The following is a 16,128-nucleotide window of genomic DNA, read 5'->3' as shown; positions in this document are numbered from 1 at the left end:
TTAAGTCGAACGCTCACTTATTCATACATATTGTGCGCAGTTATTGGAGCATCCTGTATGTCGGATGAGAAAAAAAAGTGGCCCTCAAAAAACTTGAAGTAACTTTCATCAGCCAATCACTGAGCTTTCAACAAGTGCCTTATTATATTGCCTAGCAGACCACTATTATAATATTTATGCAGTCATTGTTCACTGTGATTCTGGCGTTGAATCTGGTCATTATTACGCCTTGGTCAAAGATGAAACGAACTTGTTTAAGTTTGACGATAGTCGTGTCACTAAGTGTTCTGGCGATGTATTGAATTTATTGGAGCCTCTGGAGACACCCTACATTTTGTTTTATGAGAGGGGGTACATTGGCAGATCAAGATCTTCAGATGATGTGGTGCTGCAGGTTTTTCCGGGTTTTCCTGCAGCTGAAAAAGCAAATGCGCCATTGGTATCAATAAAGTTGCCCCGGAGCGCCAATTAATTATTGTTGTTGTCTGATTCAAAAATCTATATGAAATAACATCTACCTGGACTCTTATCTAAAGAATTTCATACAACTTTCCCCAGATATAATGAGTTTGTGGAACATGATTCTATAACGTTGACAACCATAAATAAACAGGTAAATGATCATCCTGAATAATTTTATAGGGAATTTATCCACTTGAAGTTGGGATGATTCTTCAATCTTACAATAGTCATGATGCTCTTCAGGTGGCTCGTGGAGTTATTAACATGGCATATCCAGAACACTTGGAAGAGTAGTTGATGCCGTTGACATCAAAGAATCAAAAACAAATTATGTCTTCAAATCCTGCCTAATACAAATTTTGTACTATTAGTGAAATACTATGTAACATTTGAAACATCCTCCGAAGTTTTCACCAACCAAAAACAGAGCTTTGTACAAGAGATTCCTCTGGAAAACAAATCACGTTCATCCCTTTCATAAAGTACCTCTCGCAACCCTTACGTATTCAATGATGGAATAATATCAAACCGCGACTATTTTCCGAGGGATGAAAAAAAGCTTTTGATACTTACTCTGCAAGCAATCGGCGTTAAGTAGATCTTTGCACTTCTCGTGGCACTTGACACCGCACTCGGTGCATCTCATTCCCTGCCTGGCGATGCCCCACAAAAGCCCCTCGCACTCGTAGCAGTAAGTGGGGGCGGTCGCCGTCCACGAGACGAAGTTGTGAGGGGTCGTGCTGCTGATGGGATAGATTAGAGCTTGGAGGGTCTTTTTGTAGACGTGCATTTTCTGAAATTGAATTTGATTTATTGATTCCATTTTATGAGCTGTGATATATCAGTCCAGTCAAAACGGTCATTTCAACAGAGATGAAAATAGGCCACCTACACGGATTTTTTTATTAGCTGAAAAAAATCCTTTTTACTTGATATTCTCAAATTCGAAATTATCAGACAGATGCCTATTTCTAGTAAAGACATTACACACATTATAACAGTGATGACTTAACAAGATATATTTTCATTTTACAGGTGAGTTGAACAAAATGGCGCATGGAAAGGTTCGTAAAGTGTTTTATTAAATACAAGATGTTCCAAATGAAACTTCTAAGTATTTTTTGATATTGTAAGAAACATGATTGTGTTGCAATTTTTTAAGAAATACTTTGAATTTTTGATTAGGCACCTACTTGAAATGATTATTATTGGGTATCCTGAATACGTTACCACATACGCATATATACGTCAGAAGAATTATCAAAATATTTCTTTTTTTTGTATCAAAAAACAGGTTATATTGAAGGGGTTATATTTTTAGGAGTGAATAATTTGTGGGAAAGAAATTTTTTGGCATTCTACTACTCCATCTTGATACAAAAAAATGTGGGAATCTTCCAAAGAAAGGAAGGGAGTAATGAATTTTAAAATAAGTAACTCTATAAATTGATGTGTAGATCATGACACTGAATTTTTCATGCAATATTTTTCTATCTCAATTCGTTTTCATGAATAATGTCAACTGGTTCATCATATCTTCCGTGGTTTGGGGCTATCCATAAATTACATCACACGTTAAGGGGGAGGGAGGGGGCCACAAAGTGTGATATTGTGTGACAAGGGTGTGGAAGGGTCCTTAATTTGGTGACGTCACATTTCAAAATCTGTTGTAATCTATGTATTAAAACACGAACCTCAAACTATTAACGAAAAATTCAAAAACATTTGCAGTGATGGAACTACTGATTTGGATTTAGAAAAACGAAACGTATTACTGGATAGCTTGGATAACACCATAGTCTGGAGAAGGGCCCCATCTCATAATCAAGAAGTGATTGGGAATTTGGGGAAGTCCATAAGTAATTTTCTTCACTTTCTCGATGCTATTTTTTTGATACAGTTCATATTTTGAGCTGATACAAAACAGTTATCATTTTGCAATTCATTGTAACTTATGGCATATTTGTCACCTGCAACATTTGATTATTTTCAAGTTGCCATTTCTCTTCTCATTGATTTTAAGTTCTAGTGGAAATTTTATCGCTACTGTTAGTGCAAAAAGTTTGTAAAAATTCGTGATTTTTACCGGAGAGCATCAAAATTGATAATTTCCATATAATTCATTTTGTAAAATTTCTTTTTCATTCCCTTGCTGCTGCTTCTATGGAATAATATATTCTCATCATTCACTACAGTGCAGTGCAGGCATTATGCTGCATTATATTTGGAGCCAATTGGTCATTGATGATTTTCCTGTGGTTGTCGAATACATTGATATAACTGAATACGCAAATCATGTGGTAATCACAATATTTATTACAACTAGTAGAATGCGAGGCTGTCTCATGTCGTGGTGGGCGAAGATCTAGTCTGTTTCAGTTAATCAGACGTTAAGTGAGTATATTACCATAGAGAAAGATGACTTCGAAGCCTAATTCGCTGCACTGTTACTTCAGCTAGCTTTGGATCTCCGAGCGTCATCATTTTCGAAGCCAGTTCCGTATGATAGCTATTGCACCAATGTCGTGGCATACCTGCGATCATGTGGCATCTATAATCTAATTAACACAAACAATTACATAAGAAACAACAAGAAGTTTTGTCCACCGCGAAGATTCGTCCCTAAAGAATTACTGCTAAACGTGCCAGAGAAATTGTTTGTTTGGATGATGACGATGATGCTGTATGGTTAGATGAAAACGAATGTTCCAAACGAGAACTTAGTCGCTGCTATGCCAGTTATAAATACCTCAAAGGAGTGGGTTCAAAGTCCATGAACTCAAGATGTTCAGGTTTGATCATTAATTATTTCAATTAATCTTCTGTATCTGTAAAGTAGGGAGGATGAGTGTAAACCCACAGCACTTAGGCCTCATGTGACCCATTGTACATCCTCCCGAGGAGTTGTCCTCCTAGGTCATCGCCCATCCTGTCTTTTTCAGGAAGGTGGACAGGTCACTGGGAGACATCTCCTTCATATCGACAGGTGTAGGCCAAGACTCGCCGAACACACACTCTCTTATTGACGTTAACTCCGGGCACTCGTATAGGACACCAGCCAAATAATATGAAGGTGTTTCCTTAGTTGGCTTAGTTGGCCAGTCAGAAATCCGACTGTTAAGCGTAGATTTTTCCTGGTCATCGCCAGATATTTCTTCGGCGCCAGCTTCTCAGGGTCGCCCAGGGTGATCCTGGCAAGATTGCATCCTTTGATTCCATGCCATCTTTTTAGGGATTGAGCATGGGTGTAACATTTGGCTAGTTCCGCAATTGTCGAAGTCATCAGGCCGTAGGTGTCACTGAGTCCTAAAATTTTTAGTCCAACCGCTTCCTTGGCCGACTCTATAGAGTCGGTAATGCGATTACCTTTACTCCTGTCGTGCTCTTTCACCCACCTCAGGATAATGTTATTATCTACCGAGGCTTTGGCTAAATCTTGGTGGCACTCTATAATTATTCTTTTTCGTTTTGTTAATTTCTTGAAATGTTTGATTTGATGTTCATTTTATCAACAAATTCTGAAACTGCTGTTTCAATTCAATAATTATTTCTAGATGTAAAATTGTAAAATATGTGACGTCATACTAGGGAGGGTAGTCCGACAAATATGACCAGCTATGACGAGGCAGGGGGATCAAAAATTATTAAATTCGTGTGACGTAATTTATGGATGCCCCCTTTTCACAGTGTCTTTTATTATTCAATATTTGTGAGGAAATAACTTTGAATTGAAATGCTGTCAACGCTTCAAAAATGTTGTGAATTAAATCTGAAAGCAAAATTAAGAATTTCAGAAAAAAAAATCATTTTGTGCAGAATATGAAAGAGTCCGCAATGACATTACTCAAAATTCTGTATTCTTTGTGTGATTGTTCTAAAATAAGGTATCTACTCACCAGCTCTTCATCATTCAGGGTAGCCCTGGGCACTGCTGACGTCAATCCGGCATTCCTCTTGGTAGCGGCCATTGTCTGCACAAAAAACGAGGCTTAGTACAATCAGAGGGGTTTAATTATTTCTGCGTAAGCTTTCTATATTGCGAATATCACCTAAATTGTGCATAAAAACCTACCGTTTCATTCCGTAATGCTTTGTTTGCTAGAGCCAAGCCGTAATTGCAGGAGCTGTGTTTTTTTTTTTCATCCTGAATTACGCCAATCTCTTCAGTTATTCTAAACTGTGTTATAAAGCCAGAGCATGGTATCAGTTCTCTTGTTTACTGTGGAGCTTAAGGGAAATGAAACGAGTGCTTTATGGTTATGGGAGCGGTATTCGATTCGAAGGCAATTCATATTAATGGGACGTCGAAGATAGGGATAATTTGTGCCTATTGATGGGGCGTGTTTGCTCAGAAAACTCTTTTCTTGATACATTTGTTGATTCAACATTTTCAATACTGAATATTTTCGGCATTGTTCATTTTCTGAAAATTTTCAATTCTCAGAGTTTGAGTCTGAATGATCTTTGCATGGCATTCGAACACATAAATTTAAAAAAATGGGATTCAATTAAAAAATAGCTCTGAAAGTTATTGTCAAAGTTCATTAGATTTTTCCTCAAAAGTTGCATCATGTATGACCTTCATATAATATACATTGCTAGATGTTTTCTGAACTTACTTGCATGCAAAGTATTTCAAATAAAATTTGCTCGAATCAAAATATTTCTAAGAAAGAAATCTTGACAAAAATGATAATTCAATAAATTTCAAATGACTCCGCAAGACTGTATTTCACAATATCTCAATCGATGATGAAAAACTGATGTGACCAATGATCAATTTTATCAGTGTGTAATGGACCTTCAACTGTTGTCTTTCAACTATGCATGAATTTCATCAACATTTTCTCACCATTCTAAGGGCCTTTACGATTTGAATCTGACAGTTTTAGTCGCCCTTCAAGAGTCTCGAATTGACTCCGAACAGTTATGGCGGGTGGAAATTCAAAAAGTCATTCAATTTTTCCTTCATCTGATTTTTCAACAAGGTTTCATTTGAGTTTCAATGTTTGTAAGTTAGTTCGAATTGAATTTTGCAACTGAATTCTGAAACATTTGTTTTCCACCGATTAAGCTGCAATGACGATGACGAAATGTCGTGAAGTAACTTGGCTTGTAATCTTTTGATTTTTCATTTCATTTTCAATTGTTCAATTTTTCCTTTAATTTTTATTTTATTGTAATTTCATTTGAGGATTTTTGCTTAATATAATTGTTATTTTCAGCTATTCAAAATAAAAGGTTCAAATCAAAGCGCTTTCAGATGAATTGGCAGAGATTTTTTTTCACTTTTTGAAAGATTGGCCAATGTTGGCGAAGCATAGTTACTTTTTTTGGTTCTGATATTCTAACATCGGGTTGCTCAGAAGCCAACCTTTATATACAGTATAATTTTCCCTTTTTTTTTTGGAAGTTTTTTTCAATCTTCGCGAAGCTGATAGTACATTTATATTAACACATCTTTCCGAAGCTACAATAAATAATAATAATAATGATAATATTTCTATAAATAATTCTCGAATGTTCTCCTTTGAGAATTTTGTCCACAGTTTTGAATCAATCATGATTTAGGAAAGTGCAACAGGTTTTCTCACATTATACAATCTATTAAACAGACCTTTTTTCTACAGTTTCTTCTCAACGGTTGATGATAGAAACAGTTTGCGGTGAAACTTGACTCAATTTCTCTGATAATAATTTGCTCAAATGTTCCAAAAAGGGCAATAAGAGCACACGAATTATTTGAGAACAAACTGTTCACAAAACTTTCCTCTATATCGATGCGTTAAATGGGGTAATATTCTTGCAAAATACTTCGATATTTTCAATACATCGTTGCTTACGGCCAAAAAATATTGAAAACCAACTTTTATAAATTATAATTCATTAATACATTTAGTCAATAACTATTAATCAGTTTTCATTGTTATTGTATTTAATTCTGACTCATCCTTTGTTTTAGACACTATGTATATGTGTATTACAGGTTACTTTTGATTTATTGATAATTCAATCGTGTGGCTACTGTAGTGGATTTTTTGTTTGTACCCCGAATTCATTAACAAATAATAAAACACTGGAAACGTTTAAGTTTCATGAATTTCTCATGAATTGCATTTTTTTTGACGTCTCCAGTAGTTTTTAATGAACAACAAATGTTTATTGAATGACCTGAATTTTTTTTCACATTTAAATTTCCAGTACCCCTTCAGTTTTTGTTTTCACTGGCATACCGTATCTATGAATGAAATTTCGTTTTCACGTAATTCCTTGCAACAAACTAACGAGTAAGAAATTTCAGGAATTTCAAAGTTTGCTTGGAGATCATTTCCTAATAAGTGGTTGATGATAGTCTCGTGGAACATTTTAGACATCTCGGGAGAATTTTCGTCGAGGTAAATGAAGAAATTTGGCACCACTAATTAATATGAAATTCAGGTGCATTCCTTGACTAGCTGAGTGAAACTTTATTGAAATATTCAGCAGGCGAACTTTATTACTTTCACTTCTAATTCACTATTGCAAGTGAGATTTTTCCAGCTGAAATGAATTTTAGATCGTTGATGATGGTTCGAATAATGGCGGATTGGTTCAAAAGTTTTTTCATCTCTATACTTTCACAGCATCACAGTAGAAATGCTGTTTGATATTATAGGTTATCTTTGTCAAACTCAAAGTTTCTCATTATTATTAACCTCAATATTGATATTGGCTGCCATATTATTGAATATACAATGAACTAAACCTGCAAAATCAATTAAGGAAACTATTCATTTGAATTTTCTCAGGATCTGAAGTGATTTTAGGTTTCTGAAAATTCCATTTTCTAATGTCAAACTTGAATGCTTGTTCTTGTTACTTATTCTTATAAAATTCAATGGTATTACCATTGTGTACAAATTGAACTGTGGAAGCTGTCACAAATGATATGTTGGTCAAACCGGACGGTATCTTAAAACACGAGTTTCAGATAACATGAGAGACTCTAAGAAACTGAATATAAAAAACCGCACAGCTCTCATTGAGCATGAAAAAGAATATGGACACATTTTTTATTTTGATCATTCCACAATTCTAGATGTTTAACCATAATTATCTAAAAGACTTTTGAGCGTTATCCTCAAATGCGTTAGTGTTAACACTAGAAGAGATGTCGATGGCCTCAATACTGCATATTTCAATTCGATACGTGAAATACCTGAATAATTACCCGTCCATCCTGTTACCAACTGAACTAGTTAACTGTGTATTACCGTCATTCGGAATATCTTCACGAATCACGATGCTCACCTTTGACTTTCACGAGTTATGGCCACATTTCTCGTTCGTTGATTAATATATTAATTATGGAATCACACGTTAAAAGGTAAGACCTCGTTAGTCCTTAGCTCGCACAAGTTTCTCAACTTCTGAGAGTTGACGTTCGTATGCGGGCGACAGCTGATTAACGGAAAAACAGATTTTAAACAGATTTTTTTGAACAGATGAAAATATTTTATTTCACAGCAATATACGTAATATTTTAGTCTGAAGCTGGGTAATAGTTCTTCATTGATGTTGGGTGAGTATTTTGTGAATATAAGTAAATACTTGATGATAAGCAAATTGCCAATTTTTTTTCCAGTGTTTAAAATCATTTGTTTGAAATTATTGTATGTGCTCGTTTCATTTCCCTTTCACTTTCAGTGAACTAGATAAAATGTCATTTTGGTATTCCCCTGATATTGTCACCTTATAAAAAGATGTTTCAAAGAAATATATCTTGTCCATTGGTACAAGGCGGGAAATAGGAATTGGCAGGTATGTCGTGTAACTACTTCTGAAGAAGAAAAAAAGAAATGGAAGACTGGTCCTACAACATGCATCTGGTTAGTTAAACTCGTGCTTCGAAATCGTACCGTCGATTTTATTTAAGTGTCTCCCTGTAGAAATAATATTTTGAATAGGTGGAATTTCAATCATTTTCATTAGGAATAATCATGCTGGGAAATATACGTGCAGCTCATGCGTTCATAGCTATTTTCAGTGTTCACTGGGTAAGTCAAATAGGCCGTTTTCTCTCAACTAGAATATAGGCGATTTTTTCAGTGTCTCACACAACTCACTATGGTGAAAATTTCAGTTCTCAAAGTTATGAGGCCATTTTTCTATGTATGAAAAGAAAGTATTTTTATTGTCATTTTCACTACAAACTATTCTAACGACTTCCATTGTCTAATAAGATTTCTAATAAGATTCTAATATGATTTGAAGTCTATGAAAGAACAAATAAAATTAGAATCAATTGTTCAAATATCAATTATTCATTGTAATTTTATTTGTTCTTTAATAGATTTCGAATTATAGGAAAATCATATTAGACAATGAGAGTCCCAACTGATAGTCATTAGAAAACTTCGTCAGGTTTGCTTTATATTATATGAGTTGTAGAGGGTCTTCCAATAAGAGGTTTCGAAAGTTTTTATTCGCTACTTTTCTTATCTTGATTTTTTTCATTCGATGCATTGAGAAATTCAGTACAATTTGTACAGTGGTGCGCTTTACAGTAGAACAACTTGTTTACATCATCAAAACATATTTTCAAAATAGGTCTTTTGTGAGAGCCACATATCGAATTCGTGATTACTTTGTTCTATTCAATCATTCTTCAGAAGCTGGGATGATTGTCTGGGGTGAACACGGATGGTTTGCTCTACTCACTCAGTCGACCGCTGTGTGAAGCGGTGGTTCGAAACGCAGGGCCGGACGATCAATTTTCACTTCCTTTCGTTCAACCCGTGTAAGCAATCACACTTTAAAAGGTAAGACCTCATTAGTCCTTCGCTTGCACAAGTTTCGACTTTTGAGGGTTGGGTGCCGACAGCTGGTTAACGGAAATACATTATTTTTAACAGAACAACTCGCAAAATAGTGCATAAATTCGAAACTACCGTATAAAAACACAAGTACGGGAACGTGACCATAATCAACAGCCCAATCGCTCTCAGTTACTGCTGTGCTCAACGGCTAAGCTGGCTGAACGTGTCGTGCTGCAAAGGCAACCAGAAGAAGTTAACATTCGAAATGTTCTGTCTGATGAACAATTTGGCTTCAGAAGGGCACGCCCCACCGAACTGAAGGCTCTGAGACTGGTTGAAAACTCCATCTCAGAGCTAAGCAACAGAGAGACATTCCACCTTTTCTATTTGATATTTCAAAAACCTTCAACCGTGTCTGGTACGAAGGCCTTGTTTTCGACCTGACTCGGGGCCTAGTCTGGTGGATTAGGTCCTTTCTGAAAGGCAAAATATTTCAAGTCCGAGTCGAAGGAACTATGTCCCCCATCAGGGAAATCCAAACTGGAGTGCCTCAGGGAACTGTGCTGTCTCCATTACTATACAGCCTTTACGTGAGCGACCTTCCGAGTTTAAACGACGTGAAGGTTTTCCTTCACGCCAATGACACGGCTCTCCTCGACTCTTCCATGGGTCGTGAGTTGGAAGATCTGAGTGAATCCATACAAAACAAATGGACAAGACGTAACGATTCTTCGAATGTAAGGGTAACGATCTCAGGCAGGGAGATCGAATGGCAGTCTCGAGTCAAGTACTTGGGTCTTATGATAGATCGTGGTCTCACCTGGAAACACCACGTCGAATCCAACAAGAGCAAAATTCAAATGAGGATGAGAACAATGTTTTGTTGTACAGACCATGGTCTTATCTGGAAACGATACGTTGAGTCTAAGTCCACCAAGAGCAAAATACAGATGATGATAAGAACAAGGTTTTAGTGTACAATACGATGTTCAAGCTTGTCATCATGAATGCTTCAGGCCCTTGGAAACAAACCGCCCCGAATAATATTTCCATTTCTGAAAGATTGCATAATAAGATACTACGGATGCAGGTGGATGCTCCATGTTGAAGAATCAGGGAGTTTTCGAATCAGCGGAAACTCATGAAAACCCATTAGTTAGAGAAGCCGTAGATTATGCTACAGACAACCCCTTATGATGTAGAAGGCCCCACGATGTCTGTAAAAAGTTTGTTCATCAAATACCTCTGTCAGAAAGGTGTGAACAGGGCCAGAACGGCTTAGGGGTCATGTCCCTTCATTCCGCAACCAACCACTCTCAGTCATAAAACATTTGTCGTCCTGACATACAGGGTAAGGAAGCCAGTTTCCATCTGAGTTAAACGAAGATGAGCAATTGTCCATCTCGTTCGTTTGAGAGCGTTCAGGTTGTTCGGGAAATTCAGGCTGAAAATCCACAATTATCTGTTGAAAGGCGTTCACAACATCAGGACGTCAGCAAAACTTCGATATGGCGAATTTTCAAAAAGATTTAGGTCTACATCCTCACAAGATTCAACTTAAACAGGAGCTAAAGCCAGCAGATCATGGACAATGTCCTGCATTTAGGAATTGGATCCTATAGAGGAAGGCAGAGGACCATCATTCTTACCATAAAATCATTTTCAGTGACGACGCTCATTTCCACTTGAACGGTTACGCAAGCAAGGAAAATCTTTGCATCTGGCGCAATGCAATTCACGAAAAGCTAATGGACGCTCATCGTGTGACAGTTTGGTGCCGTTTTCCGACTAGGAGAAGACGAACGAGCTGTTACAGTAAACGGATAGCGAAACCGATTGATGATTGATGTTTTTATAGGATGGGATGATGGACATGAATGTAGAAAATACATGGTTTCAACAAGATGCTGCGACATGCCATACAGTACGAAAACAATGAATTTATTGCGTAGAAGGTTTCTCAAGGAATAAGGACATACATTGGCCACCAAGATCATGACACTTAATGCTGCTGAATTATTTTTGTGGGACTGTGTGAACAGCAAAGCTTACGAAAACGATTCTCTAACCATTCAACAATTGAAACAAGAAATTTCACAAATGATTCGTGACATAACTCCATAAATGTGTTTAGAAGTAATGGGAAATTTCAACAAAAGAATTGTGTGCTGCCAGAGAAATGGTGGTTTGCCAGATATTGTATTTCACATATAATTGTGCTCTGTCTAGCCGTACTAGGTACAATAAATACATTTCAGGTATGTGATAAAACTTTCATTTTATTCGTTACCAAACATCGAAAACCTCTGAGTGGAAGTACCTACCATAACATGAAAAATTATTAAAAAAAATGCAAAAGGATCGCAGTCGGTAGGATTCGAACCTACGCTCCCAGAGGGAATCTGATTTCTAGTCAGACGCCTTAACCGCTCGGCCACGACTGTTCACACAAAAAGAAACAATAATTTCCTCAATTTTTACATTGAATATTACTGACTCACAATGTTAGTTGCCATATCATTCTTTTTTCACTTATCTTTATTGCTCTATGCATTATATTTAATCTTTTTTTGGTGATGAACCCTTAAATTCTTTCTCATATAAACAAACAATGTTATACAATTTGAAGAGTTTACCGTTATCCAGGTATGAGTTGTTTATACCAGAAAAGCAAGATTGCTTATAAAATTCATTCTTCAACCGGACCATAGAAAAAAGTCGAAAGGAATTGTTCTACTCATTCATGTATGAACAATGTCTCTAGAAGTTTGATGATATAATTCGACACTTTGTAATGCAGAGAAACGAAAACGAAGAAGTTCCGAATTAATCGATGTAATGGAATTGATGTTCAGGCTCTGTTTAATCCTCATACCCACTATAGTTTTCACTTCACAAAAAATTATCAAATACTTTTAAAATTGGAATATTAGAAAAAATAGGTACATTTGAAAATAAATTCCACTGAAAAATTCAAAAGGGCGCTACCTATTCTATTTATTTCATCAGTTTAAATGATGTATTTCATTTTTCTGATTGATTCGGCCGTTACCTGATGAAGATCCATAGTAGTTTCAAAAACTACACCTTACGATTTGATCTTCACAAACTTTATTTTCAAAAAATATATCACATGTTTCCTTATCACAGTAGCTTTTTCGTAGCTTTTCACTACGAAACATGTCGTGAAAATGAAATTTGTGAAGATCAAATGGTAAGGTGTACCTAGTTTATGAAAAAAATTGATGTATTTCATTTTGGAATGTATGTACCTACATACATGTATGAAAATCTACGAAGAAAATAAGAAGATAAAAAAGTCGCAGTCGGTAGGATTCGAACCTACGCTCCCAGAGGGAATCTGATTTCTAGTCAGACGCCTTAACCGCTCGGCCACGACTGCTGTAAATATTGGATCAAAAATCAGAATTCCAAATTGAGATCATAATTCCGAATCGAAAAACAGAATTACAAGTCTAACATCAGAATTTCGAGGGCAAATTGGAAATTATGAAGAAATCAAATTTTATAGTGTAACGACCCTTTTACGCCTTGTGTTTAATGGTTACTGATGACCATGAAACGTTAATTTTTGCCCCAATTTATTAATTTGTCTTTCAATGTATAACTAATAATTTTTGGACTTCAGTTAATATTTTATTATGGACGAAATAGGGCATTTCGCCGTTCAGGTATTTCAATAGACACTATGAGAACTTGTGTAATTTCAATCAAAAGAACCTTTTCTTAAAATTTGGTACTCCTATATACCTACTTTGCAGATAGTACCTTACTTCCTAGATACCTTGTATTAGAAAAAATCACCTTGTTCTAAATTTGTCAATTATGATCTCACCCAGTTCACACGACATGCTGACCAAATGATGTAACTAGTCTACAGGGAAATTCGATGAAATTTCATTTCGGAACATTACTCAGTCCTAACTGATGTTAAAATTTGTTCGTAAGTTTCAGTTGGTTGGGTGTACTTGCTCCCTTCTTTCAGGCTATTTCTTTGGGCATGTGCCTGGATTAAATGAGGATATGTATTTATTTAGATTGTTGATTTGTCAAAATAATATATTCCCAGATAATCTCCAGATTTTCAGAATTCTTCCAAATACATGACCAGAGTTATGACCTACCAATCAGTTGAAAGATGTGTCGCTGGAATTGAATTGATTTTTCTGTTCAAAATATTATATTTATATATTTTTTATGTTAGGGAAAGTTAGATAGGCATATATTCAATACTTATTTATCGATGACTTTAAATTCATCTGATACTGAACTTTCAATATTTTTCCACGCTCTGCTCATTATTGGTTTCTTAATGGATGTTATGCGATGAAAATGGTTTCTAAAGAGTAGGATTTCAGTATTGCAGAAACTGTCGCTTTATTCGATTTGACACAGTAAGTTTGATTACAGACTCTTCTTCTCCACCTCGATATTTTATAATGTGACCAAAATGAATAATATGCCAATCGACGTAAGGTCTGCTAACGTGTATTTTGCAGGGCCGTATAAAATTTACACTGTATTTAATTTGTTTCAGACGATAAATTATCAAATCACTTTGATAAATAATTTACATTTTTCATGTTCATCATTCAGCTGTATTTTAAAATTTGAACCCTACAGATCACGTTCCGTCAACAAGTTAATATTATGAGAATAAATTACATTTTCCAAGATTTCATCAATGTAATATTATCATTCCTTCTATCTAGGTATGTTTTCTTCTGAATATTATAGATATTTCTTTGACTTTTATTTTGCGAAGCTTTCATTTCTCTGGTTGATCTACCAACATAACTTGTAGAGGTTGGACCTAAGCCTCCTCATCTCGGAGCTTTATTGAAAATTTTTGTTCATGATCGCAACAACTCATGTTGAGATATTTTGAAAATTCAGTTAGACGATATACTTCCCCTTCAATTAATGTTATCTTAGAGGTCCAAATGATAACTGAATCTGGTTTTATCAGGAGAATCTGAATTCCAACTCCATTTCAGTTGGACGGTGTTGAAAAACTTGAAATCGCAAAATCTTCAAAGTCTGTGAACATATCCACATCTTCTTTTTATAAAACATCCTCAACAATCCTTTTCTAGGCAAAAACATTCTCAAAGATGTCAAAGAAGTTGCAAGCACACCCAGCCGCATATTGTGTTAGTAAGCCGATGTGAAAAACTTCAGAAAAATGCTTGTTAGTTTTCTATTGCAAATGATTGTGGACCAATACCTTGAGCACCTGGAGAAGTGAAGCGTCGCACAGGACAAACCATCAAACAGAGAACAAACAACACAAACAGATTAGTAATAGCTGAAGGAGAAGATCATAGTTTTACACATCACATTTAACACTCAGGGGAAATGGGACACTATGTGACGGTAGCGCCAACGACTCTATTATTATTGTCATCGTGTTGCTCCAATTATTCGTTACGTGTAGCCCCAAACGAATCACTATTCCACATAATGTCGCAACAATATCATTATGAGACGTCTGTTTGGTATTGCCCTCGGTGAAAGGGAGTCTGGCAGAGCTAATTTCTCGCCGAAGGGTGATGAGATGGGTATTTTGCACCCTCTGAAGTGTTCGAGATTGCCGGTGTTAGCTAAATAATTGTGGTTCAATAAGTGATGGCAAGAATAAATTTGACGGTTTTTTGCAGAACAGACAACGGAGAAGTTTTCAATTTTTCACTACAGAATAATTATGAAAGTTAAAGTGAAATAGAACAAAACTGTGAACGAATTATCAAACTATCTTTACAATTAAGAAAGTTATATGTAATTGAGGTTGCGTCTGCAAGAATAATTTCATCCGGCGTGTGACGTCTAACGTTTTGTTTCATATTTCAAAATCAACTGAGTTAATTTAGCACTGAAGTGGTCTTGAAACTTCTCCATTCTGCGTTGAAAAGGCGTTGGTATTCGTCCATTTTAAAATACATTTTTATCATGAAAATTATAGCTTTCGAGGGTCCTAAATCAAGTCGATCTCACAAATGTTTGGGAAATATGGAGAATTATATGTTCAAAACATGAGATGAAAATAATAATTTTCGAAAGTCAATAAACATTTTTTTATGTTCGAAAACAATGGGTTGAAATTTAGCGACACTTATGAGATTTTCATTATATAGTATTGAACACTGTCAAGTGAAATTCCCACAATGAAATATTATTTAAATATGCTATTATGGATTTCCAACAAGTCGTGCTGTCCAAAGTGTCTAGGTAAATACAAAACAGGAACTTTTCTTAACCACCAGAAATGCGAAGCGCATTTCACCAACTAATTTGGCTCTTCAGAAGTTCTCTGGTTGGCTCTTTGTATGAGTATGATATCAAACAATTCTTTGATTACAGTATGGACAAGGTACGTTGTTCAACATGCCTACTAATACTGTCATCTGAATCACCATATGAAGAGATTTGAACACTCGGAACAGATTGTATGCTGTGAACGGTCAAATAGATCCGGAAGTTTTGGTCCCTTCACAATTTTGTCCTAGATGAAATTTGGAACGGCCATGAGTTGCTTACCTCCTGTGGCAAAATGCCTATGTCCCTTCGTTACATTGCCCGTAGGTAAAGTCTACGTATGTTGAAGCAGGTCTTCAGTTTGTTTTCTAGATAGATCCTTCATGAAGGGTTTTTTGTGACCACGTTCCCAGGTGACTATACTTTTTCTGAAATGGTTTCATGCCATTGAGATTCAGTGATCAAAAATCATGAAGAAAGCTGATCCACCATATCCTCAAATATTTGGAAGGCTTCAACATCATGAGGCATCAATAAGACTTTCGGAAGCGAATATCAACAGGCGACTTTCTATCGTATGTCACCCTCATTT

At 35.9% G+C, this 16,128-nt stretch overlaps 1 protein-coding gene and 2 non-coding genes across 13 annotated transcripts in view; all 3 read right to left on the bottom strand.

Moving 5' to 3' along the window:
• The window catches only part of unc-13, a 477,247-nt gene that overhangs the window by 115,475 nt on the left and 345,644 nt on the right, over positions 1-16,128 (bottom strand). For all 11 annotated transcript variants that reach the window (XM_074177326.1, XM_074177324.1, XM_074177325.1 and 8 more), the window contains 2 exons: positions 4,359-4,433; positions 1,036-1,255 (listed from right to left, as the gene is read on the bottom strand). In XM_074177326.1, coding sequence (XP_074033427.1) covers positions 1,036-1,255; positions 4,359-4,433 — 295 coding nt within the window. The remainder of the gene's footprint in view (positions 1-1,035; positions 1,256-4,358; positions 4,434-16,128) is intronic.
• TRNAS-AGA (transfer RNA serine (anticodon AGA)) lies at positions 11,623-11,704 on the bottom strand. Its single transcript has one exon. It is a non-coding gene; the product is annotated as a tRNA-Ser (tRNA).
• On the bottom strand, positions 12,582-12,663 carry TRNAS-AGA (transfer RNA serine (anticodon AGA)). Its single transcript has one exon. It is a non-coding gene; the product is annotated as a tRNA-Ser (tRNA).

The sequence above is a fragment of the Leptinotarsa decemlineata genome, unplaced genomic scaffold, assembly GCF_025532065.1.
Source record: "Leptinotarsa decemlineata unplaced genomic scaffold, Ldec_3_MD MMD2_tig00002974_RagTag_RagTag, whole genome shotgun sequence".
Taxonomy (NCBI): domain Eukaryota; kingdom Metazoa; phylum Arthropoda; class Insecta; order Coleoptera; family Chrysomelidae; genus Leptinotarsa; species Leptinotarsa decemlineata.
Note: the sequence above shows the minus strand (reverse complement) of the source record. Positions and strands in the feature narration are given on the sequence as shown.